Source organism: Sebastes fasciatus, chromosome 22, assembly GCF_043250625.1.
Source record: "Sebastes fasciatus isolate fSebFas1 chromosome 22, fSebFas1.pri, whole genome shotgun sequence".
NCBI classification, from domain to species: domain Eukaryota; kingdom Metazoa; phylum Chordata; class Actinopteri; order Perciformes; family Sebastidae; genus Sebastes; species Sebastes fasciatus.
In genome coordinates, this window is record NC_133816.1 from 22,366,783 (window position 1) to 22,376,861 (window position 10,079).

The 10,079-nt window shown below is 39.6% G+C and overlaps 1 protein-coding gene across 1 annotated transcript; it reads right to left on the reverse strand.

Moving 5' to 3' along the window:
- Window positions 1–2,581: 2,581 nt before the first annotated feature.
- Window positions 2,582–9,454, reverse strand: cnpy3 (canopy FGF signaling regulator 3). The gene is made up of 6 exons (XM_074624001.1): window positions 9,213–9,454; window positions 6,694–6,820; window positions 5,438–5,534; window positions 4,752–4,874; window positions 4,552–4,669; window positions 2,582–4,461 (listed from the first exon to the last, which is right to left on the reverse strand). Exons 1-6 carry the CDS (start codon window positions 9,316–9,318, stop codon window positions 4,187–4,189), a joined length of 846 nt encoding a protein of 281 aa, XP_074480102.1. The 5' UTR covers window positions 9,319–9,454; the 3' UTR covers window positions 2,582–4,186.
- Window positions 9,455–10,079: the final 625 nt, after the last annotated feature.

Here is a 10,079-nt window from a genome sequence, read left to right on the forward strand (position 1 = left end):
AAACAGCAGCACAAACTTCAACAACACCCATAAGGTCTACCACACTGCAACGAATTATAATTTCCATCATCAATTAATATGTGCATTATTTATTCAATTAATTACAAAAAAAAAAAGATAAGTAGGTATATTGTATTTCAGAAAATTGGGAATAAGATATTAAGTGTACAATAATACAAAAAAACAGAATAAGCAGCAAATTGTCACATTTCAGAAGCCAGATGTTTAGCATTTATAACTGATAATTACTTTGAACTGTCTTAAAAGTTGTTGATACATTTTCTGTCAATCAATTAATTGATTATTCAACTAATCACAGTGTTGGAATGCAAATATAAATATAATTTTGAGGTACTTGTACAACATTTAATTGACTTTGCAGATTTAAATTGTTAATACAAAATATAAAATCCACAAATACATTAGGATATATTGTTATAGATTAACTTATCTTAAAGAGTTTACCTTTGATGATTGCATGGTGGTGCTGGTAGTCCAATGATGATGCCAGAAGAGCCTTTAGGAAAGAGTTCATCTCTGGAAAACCAGTAACCAGTACATCACTCAGGCAAAACATCCACTGAGTCCGTTAACAAGTGACCTGGACTCTTCTTCTTCTTCTTTAGTAAGGGAAAGTACCTCTTCTGTGATCTGTTTACAAACCAGCATACAAACCACTATAGCCATGTTGCGTTCAGGGTCCTCCACAGTTGCTGCTAGTGGAAGCTGAAGGCTAGTTGTTTTGGTGCTAATTAGCAGCCATGTTTGTCCACGTTAGCTAGCTTAACTAACTTCGAAACGAAAGCTATATCTCCGAGAATGACTTAGAGACTTAGTCAAAGTGTTTCCGTATAAACTTGAGCTTCATTAGAAGCAGCTCAGATAGCTTAAAGCTAGTGTTCATCTCTACTGGCCGGATGTGAACCTGAACATCGAGCAGGTGAACTGCTTTGACCCCTCACTAAGCCCCGCCCCCCTTAGTTACTGTTGCTATGTTGCCTGCTGAACGTTCCATTCTAGAACGCGCGTGAAGTTCTAGAATGGAACGCTTAGAACTCAAACTAACAATGTTTCAATATAATATAATGGCTTCTTGATTTCAGATGATAAAATCAGTGACAACAAATGAGAAATGTTGCTAGTAGATTTGAACGGTTGTAGCTAGCTTGTAAGCATTAACTAACTTTAACACCAATGAAAGGTGTTTCTAACCACCAACCTAACTCTATACAAATGGTTGAGTATTTTCACATTAATTACTATTTGGGGGTAAATATGGGGCTTATTAACTTCGAGGGTTCGATGTGATGATTAACACCGTTACCATGTCTGTGTGGAGCTGGAGCTGGGAGGGGATTAGCTTAGTTTAGCATGAAGATTGGAAGCAGGGGAGAAACTACTAGCCTGTACCTTTTTTATACGTGTAAACAAATACGATCTAAAGATCACAGCATTAGGTGAGTCATCACTAATGACTTTATTAAATCATTAATAAAGTGCAGGAAAGTTTGCTTGATTCCCAACAACTTTTTTCTTAGGCTCTGTCTAATGTTCAACAATACACCTACTCCATACCAACACCCCTAATTGACTTGTGTCTTGTTTTATTAATGTTACATGATGGAACTATTTTGTGTATTCTGAGCTCTGTACAGGACTGTAAATGTGGGGTGTAAAGGTATTAATAAAAGCTTCACCGTGAAAGTTAGAAATAAGTTGTTTTATCGTTATTATTCTGTTACACATCTATTTAATTGAACAATAATCTGATCTGTACAATGTTAGACTGTGATGTGAGGTTTTTAAAACAAGGTATTTCATTAAAAATCTATTTGAACTTGGCTTTTTTTCAATGCAACAACTATTACTACTGTTAAAAATGAAGTGTTGACAGAAGAAGTCTTGAACTCTGCCTCCCTCTAGTGGTCTACAGTGTACACTACACCCACATGGTTACTTCACCACTGGACAATGTATTGCTAATATATTGTTTTGATAATGTAGCTGTTATGAAGCACTTTGAGACAATAGCAGGAATTGTGAGATTTAAATTGTATTTAACTTTCTGTAAAACATTATACGGAGCTGTTCATTATGACCAACAAGACAACTTAAATCATTTTAAAACGACACTTTCAAGAGTTCAAACCTGTTTTTATTGATCCACTGATGTGTCTGCTCGTGGTTTCAAAAAGCAACTCCGATACAACACAGCCAGCATTAAAAACCTGTAAAAACACACACACATTTGAAAAAATGCAAAACACACACACACACACACAACCCTTCATCGTCAGCTTGGGAGTCAACAAGCACACAAACACACACACATACATACACACACATACACACACCTTAAATAACACAAGCAGAGACAAAACAATACGTGGAAATAAAAAAAAATACAGAAACACAAATCACTGACATTTAAAAAATATACCTCACATGTTGTATTTACTCGTTATTATTATTAAAGGGGGATTTCACTGAATTCGAGACGTCAAGATCACATTTACGCAAAATAAAGGGGGGATAAGAAAATGCATTAATCTGGTCTGCATCACTTGAGATGGTTAAAAGGCATTTAACCATTTATTACAGTATTAAAAATATAAGGGAAAACACATTCTCTATTAGGATCATTGCTGTTTCAGGAAACAATCTCAGCGTTTCTAAAAAGGTCCTAAAAAATAAATGAACTCAGAACAAATCATTTTAAAAGTCCCCGTTTTCAGATGGAATGAATACTTTAGTGAGTTTTAAAAACAGCAGAAATGAGAACAAACATACAAATTCACATTATGAGGAGACGCAGCCTGACTGCTAATCTACATCTACATTCAACTGAGAGGAAAAGAAAGAAAGAAAGAAAGAAAGAAAAGTAAATTCCCTTGTAGCTCTGGAGCTCTGAGGGGTCAAGTAATCCCAAACCTTAACCTTTTACAGTTCCAGTGTTGGGGGGGGGAGGGGGTTTCAGGACTCATGATGCGATTCATTATTTATTAAATAGATGAATTATTTCGTTGAAAATTCCCAGAGCCCAGAGGGCACGTCTTCAGATTGTTTTTTTTTGTCAGACCAACAGTCCAAAATATTCAATTTACAAATCATATAAACTAGAGAAATACAGATGTTAAGTTTTGTTTATGATTAACCCATGTATTTTTTGTGTATTTTTGGGTTGGTTGATTGGCTGATTTTAACTAAAAGTTTGTCTTATTGCGACGTGTCTTATAGCTCGAGTTTCTTGCCCTGTGGACAGATGAAGTTATTAAAAGTGACAGTTCAGGTGTTTCTCAGTGGGGTTGTATGAGGTGCTTCTCCATAGCTAGTGTATTACCTACAGTAGATGGAGAAACAGGCAGGAGTACCAGCACGGGAGCAAAGCAGTGTACTGCTGTGTACTCTATATTTAGAATATTTTCACTGTTTTACCTCGCCGACAGACAGCCCTTTCTGACGGGGAACTGAAGCCGTTGTATCCACCAGACTCCATTGAAAAAAACAGTGATTTTACCTCGCAGAACACAGGAGATGCTGGTCTGCCGCTGCCTCGATCGGTTAGTTTGTTCGTGTTATTGTGTGACTTTAGTGAATCCGAAGTAACCAAAGTCACACAACAACACAAACAAACGAACCGATCGAGGCAGCGCTTGACCAGCAACTCCCGTGTTCTGCGAAGTAAAATTACTGTTTTTTTCTATGGAGTCTGGTGGCTTTAGCGAGAGAATGGATAAAGGCTTCAGTTCCCTGTCAGAGACATCGACTGTATAGCTGTCTCACGGCACGGTAAACCATCAAAAATATTCTAAATATGTCGAACACTTAAACTGTTATTTATGTTTTTGTAATATCTCATACGACCCCACTTCCAAACACCTGATCTTTCCCTTTAAGGGTGCCTGAAAACCCCAAAACCCATGAGCATTAATGACAAAAGTAAACCTTAAAAACTAAAGTTCTGATAACTGGTTTTGATTTCTCACACCAAGAAACTGCAACATGTTTCAGAGCGTCAGAAACTGAAGTAAAGACTTTAAACCCCGCGTGTAACAGTACAAGATCTCATTTAGCAAAATCAGCGACTTGAACTTCGGTTTTAGACGACAGTAGAAGAAGAAGAAGCTGCAGACTGCTTTTTACTAAGCGTTGAGTTTTGATCCGGGTCCAGACGGGAACCGGGGCGTCACAGCTCCGTCTTCTGCCCAGACAGAGGCATCTGTGGCTGGATGTCCTCGTCCGACGACACCCCTCCGTTCGCCTTCTCCACCGGAGCTTTGCTCTTTTTCTTCTTCTTCACCTTCTTCTCCTTCTTCTTCTTGGTGGACTTCTCTCCCTCCGAGCCTCCGTCTCCTCCCTCTCCCTTCTTCCCTCCCTTCTTCTTTTTCTTCTTCTTCTTGTCCTCCGCGATGGCTGCCTGGTCTCCCTTCTTCTTCGCGGTCCACTCCTCGTTCAGGCAGGCTGGGCCGGGAAATGAAGGAAAAAGAGATTGAGGTAAAAGAGAGGAAGTAGAAAAAGAGAAAGAGCTCTGCATGTATTTGTGTGACTTACCTGCGTCCTGTCCTTTGAGAACGTGCTTCTCACACAGATAAGTGGTCAGGTCTTCCTCCTGGCTTCCTTTGTACCAGTCCTCAATCACGTCCTCATACTTCTCGATCAACACGTCACACTGAAACACAAGTTCATACAAGATGTCACGTTTTCTAAAGAACACATAAAACAATAAAAAGGGATGCAAAATAACAACTCACCTGTTTTTTAAGGTCGGCCACCTCCGCTGAAGTCTCGTTCCACAGCTCGAAGGGAATATCCATCACCACGTTCACTCCTTTATTCACCAAACCATGAAGGGTGGAGAAGGTCTCTGACATGCCCTGCAGACAGACACAGACAGACACAGACTGATGTGACGCGGCTGTCAAACAGGAAGACACAAACTTACCTGAAGCTGCTACCACGAGGCGTTTCATTCACTGGCAGACCTGGAGGGCTTTTATTTTAAAACAAGTGTTGACTCTCAGTTAGCCACCAAACTAACTTATATCTTGATATCTTGATTTGTCATTGTTTTGTGTTGTTCATTGATTTACAATAATAAATATATAGTATATTTGTCCACTCCCATGTTGATAAGAGGATTAAATACTTGACAAATCTCCCTTTAAGGTACATTTTGAACAGATAAAAAAAATGTATGTGCCCTGAATTTTGGCATCAACTAGGTACCAAAGAGACATCCTCACTACAAACACCCCCCCCCCTTTCATATTACAGGTTTGATCTGATGTTAATATAAAAATAATAACAGCAGCTTTGACATTTTGGGCTTGTGTTAGAAATAGCTTTGCTGACACTTAACATCAAACATGCCAGTAAAATAAGAGCAACAGAGCTCTGTAGACGACACACATAACCACACAGAGAGAGAGAGACTGACCTTGGCGAAGCGGTTACTTCCAGTCCTCTCCTTGTGCAGATTGTACTCTAACAGCCTCTGACACACATTTTCTACCACGTCGATGAATCGGAGGTCTCTGTGGAGAGAGAAGGAGAGCAAGCGGCTCACATTTCAAACTAACGTCAGACTTTTACTGACTAAACTACATGTGGATATTTCATGTTCTGTCTGAGTCACAATACGTGATCTCATTCAGTCAGATCAGAGTTGTGTTTATAACATATAGTTGTGTTTATAACATATAGTTGTGTTTATATGTTGTGTTTATAACATATAGTTGTGTTTAGATGTGACTTTACTTTCAGAAGTCTTGTTTTACTTCAGAGCTGCGTCTGGTGGACTTTGAGTTGACCAGCATGTTATTTATTTAAGCTTCAGCTGTTTAACAGATGACAGAAGTTTGTCTGTGAATGTTTTTATTTTTATTTTTATAATATTATTTTTATTATTTTATTCACTTTATTTTATTGTATTTAAGTTGTAAAATTGTATTATATTTTCATGGTTATTTTATTAATCACTTATTCTATTGCATTCAATTTGTATATTTTTATTGTTTTTTATTATTATTTTATTAATCACTTATTTCATTGTATTTCATTTGTGTAATTTTATTATATTTTATTGTTATTTTATTAATCACCTATTTTATTGCATTCAATTTGTATAATTTTAATCTATTTTATTGTTATTTTATTAATCACTTATTTTATTTCATTTGTATAAATGTATTGTATTTTATTTTTATTTTATTAATCTCTTTTTTTAATTAATATCATTTTACTACTATTACTGAAATTATAACTTTTAATTCTAAAATCACATAATTTCTAATTGGACATTAAAGGTTATAACAGTAAATGTGGGTAGAACCTGATGAAGGAGTTAACTGTGTTAAAGCATGTTAGACTCGTGTTATACAGCTGCTGCAGGGTGAAAACAGATGTGTCTACTAGCAGCTGAATTTCAGATCATTTCCTTATGTCAAAGACAGCTGTGCTCTGTTATCACACAGCAGCAGCTCTACAGCTTCCTCGTTCTATAATAAGTTCCACCAGAGGAACTGAACCCGACCAGGTTCCTGTCCCCTGCTGCCTCCGAGAGAGAGAGAGATCCAGAACCATCCCAGCAGACTCGGTGTCGTCCTCACACAGCAGGGCTGGAGGTTTTCTACTGAGCTAAATGATCTTCTGCTTCGTCATACTGTGAAATCACAAACACATAACAGCACTTACGACTTGTTGTATTTGATGGGCGGCGCCCCCTTGCTGTCGATGAAGCGGTAGTTCCTGTCGATGACCTCCTTGGTCTTCCCCGTCTCATCGAACGCCGACTTCATCTCGATGCTGACGTACTTACACACTGGAGAGGAGACGGAGAGAGAGAGAGAATGTTAACTCAACTTCAGATATCTCTTTCTTTAATATCTATTTTTAAAGTCGTCTTGAACAAAAGTAGTGAAAAATAATAAAAATAATAAATGATTTTATGAATAAATTAAGAAATCTATAAAATGGTACATCTTTCTTTTCTAGCAGGTTAATTAAAGACTTAATCAAAATAATGTAATAGTAGATCATTAAATGTACTAAAAACAATAACATTGTTCTTCAGAGGAAGCTGATTAGAGGATGATGTTGACATGTTGAATACAGAACATTCAAATCCTCCTCTTCCTCCTTCTCTTCCTCTTCCTCCTCCTCCTTTTCTTCCTCCTCTTTTTCCTCGTCCTTTCTCCACGTCCTCCTCTCTCCTCTTCCTCCTCCTCTTTCTCCACGTCCTCCTCTCTCCTCTTCCTCCTCTCTCCTCTTCCTCCTCTTTTTCCTCGTCCTTTCTCCACGTCCTCCTCTCTCCTCTTCCTCCTCTCTCCTCTTCCTCCTCCTCTTCTTCTTCCTCCTCTTCTTTCTCGCCGTCCTCCTCTTCCTACTCATCCTCCTCGTCTTCTTCCTCTCTCTTCTTCCTCCTTTTCTTCCTCTTCCTCCTTTTCTTCCTCTTCCTCCTCCTTTTCCTCTCTCCTTTTCCTCCCTTTCCTCTTCCTCCTCCTCTTCTTCCTCTTCCTCCTTTTTCCTCTTCCTCCTCCGTCTCTTCTTCTTCCTCTTCCTCCTCTTCTTCCACCACATCCTCCTTTTCCTCCTCTCTCCTCCTCCTCTTCTTCCTTTTCTCCCTCACCTTCCTCCTCTTTTTCCTCTTCCTCCTCCGTCTCTTCTTCTTCCTCGTCCTCCTCTTCTTCCACCACATCCTCCTTTTCCTCCTCTCTCCTCCTCCTATTCTTCCTTTTCTCCCTCACCTTCCTCTTCTTCTCCCTCTATTTCCTCCTCATCTTTTTCCTCTTCCTCCTCCTCTTCTTCTCCCTCTATTTCCTCCTCCTCTTCCTCCTCTTTTCCCTCCTCCTCCTCTTTCCTCTTTCTCCACCTCCTCCTCCTCCTCTTCTTCTTCCTCCTCCTCCTCTTTCTCCACGTCCTCCTCTTCCTACTCATCCTCTTCTTCCTCCTCCTCCTCTTCTTCCTCATTTTCTTCCTCTTTCTCCTCTTTTTCCTCTTCCTCTCTCCACCTCCTCCTTCTCCTCTTCTTCCTCCTTCTCTTCCTCTTCCTCCTCCTCTTTTTCCTCTTCCTCCTCCGCCTCTCTCTCCACGTCCTCCTCTTCCTACTCATCCTCCTCTTCCTCCTCGTCTTCTTCCTCTCCTCTTCCTCCTCCTCGTCTTCCTTTCTCTTCTTCCTCTTCCTCCTCCTCTTCTTCCTCCTCTTTCCTCTTCTTCCTCTTCCTCATCTCTCCTCTTCTTCCTCCTCTTTTTCCTCTTCCTCCTCCTCCTCCTCTTCCTCCTCCTCCTCCTCCTCCTACTCTTCCTATACTCATCCTCCTCTTCCTCCTCCTCTTTCTCCACGTCCTCCTCTTCCTACTCATCCTCTTCTTCCTCCTCCTCCTCTTCTTCCTCATTTTCTTCCTCTTTCTCCTCTTTTTCCTCTTCCTCTCTCCACCTCCTCCTTCTCCTCTTCTTCCTCCTTCTCTTCCTCTTCCTCCTCCTCTTTTTCCTCTTCCTCCTCCGCCTCTCTCTCCACGTCCTCCTCTTCCTACTCATCCTCCTCTTCCTCCTCGTCTTCTTCCTCTCCTCTTCCTCCTCCTCGTCTTCCTTTCTCTTCTTCCTCTTCCTCCTCCTCTTCTTCCTCCTCTTTCCTCTTCTTCCTCTTCCTCCTCCTCCTCCTCTTCCTCCTCCTCCTCCTCCTCCTACTCTTCCTATACTCATCCTCCTCTTCCTCCTCCTCTTTTTCCTCTTCCTCCTTCTCCTCCTCCTCCTCCTCCTCCTACTCTTCCTCCTCCTCCTACTCTTCCTCCTCCTCCTCCTCTTCCTATACTCATCCTCCTCTTCCTCCTCGTCTTCTTCCGCTCTCCTCTTCCTCCTCCTCTGCTTTTTCCTCTTCCTCCTCTTCTTCTCCCTCTATTTCCTCCTCCTCTTCCTCCTCTCTTCCTCCTCCTCCTCCTCCTCCTCCTCTTCCTCCTCCTCCTCTTCCTCCTCCTCCTCCTCTTCCTCCTCTTAAGAGGAAGCTATTGAGAGGATGTTGTTGACATAAAGCTAAACAGTGATTCTAATGGTAACAAACACAGCCTTTAGTCAGTGTGAACCAGCAGACAGAGAAGATACAGAGACATTTAACCCTCCTTCATCCTTCATCCTCCATCCTCCATCCTGCTGTGGAGCCCTGGAGGTTCCTCTGACCCTGTTCTTGAGAACCAAACGATGCTAACAGCTCAGTTTACCTTCACATTTGTTAGCCAGATGAACCCAGTCATCGTCTCCTCCACTCTTTGCTGCTCCGACCGACGAAACCAGCGAGAAAAACCACAAGTACGCTGCTAAAATCATGTCGTCGGTTCAGTCTGACTCTTTATCTGCTCAGAAGAGTCAGGTTGTCCTTTAAAAAATACCTAAAAAAGACCTTAATCTGTCAGTTTCTACATCCTCTTCTGGTTCATCACAGCCGACACAGAAAGCAAGGAAGTCATCACTTCCGCTTTGAGCTGCTGCACCAATCAGAGAGCTGGAAGTGGCAGCAGCTGGACCAATCAGAGGAAGAGGAGGGCCAGAGAGGAGGATAATACAAGAGGTATCACTCTGCGCCTTTTTTGCGATACAGCCAAATTAGAATTTAAACTTTCATTAATTTTTCTCCATTTACTATAATAATAATAATAATAATAATAATAATAATAATAATAATAATAATATAATAATAATAATAAATTATAAATTGAGAAAAATGTATGAAAGTTTGACTTATAATAATAATAAGTTAAATAATAATAATAATAATAATAATAATAATAATAATTATTATTATTATAATGTCCTCTAAATAGCTTCCTCTTAGGAACAAATGTTATTGTTTGTAGTGCAATTAAGTATCTACAATTAAATCATTTTGATTATGTCTTTAATTAACCTGTTAGATTTGCTCTGGAAAATGTCAAAAAAATAAAAATGATATATAGATTTCTTAATTTATTCATAAAATTATTCATGTCATTAATTTCTCTTATACTGGTTTTGCACTACTTTTATTCCCACTAAACCAAACTTTCTTTTAGGAATATAACATTTATTATTATCATAATTATTATTATTAT

Excerpts from the sequence above, each read along its gene's own strand:
- cnpy3 (XM_074624001.1), bottom strand. The coding sequence starts at position 9,318 with ATGATTTTAGCAGCGTACTTGTGGTTTTTCTCGCTGGTTTCGTCGGTC. Across the intron at positions 4,875-5,437 it reads GAAGTAACCGCTTCGCCAAG|GGCATGTCAGAGACCTTCTC; the intron begins GTCAGTCTCTCT and ends GTCTGTCTGCAG. Across the intron at positions 4,462-4,551 it reads TCTCAAAGGACAGGACGCAG|CCTGCCTGAACGAGGAGTGG; the intron begins GTAAGTCACACA and ends TTCCCGGCCCAG.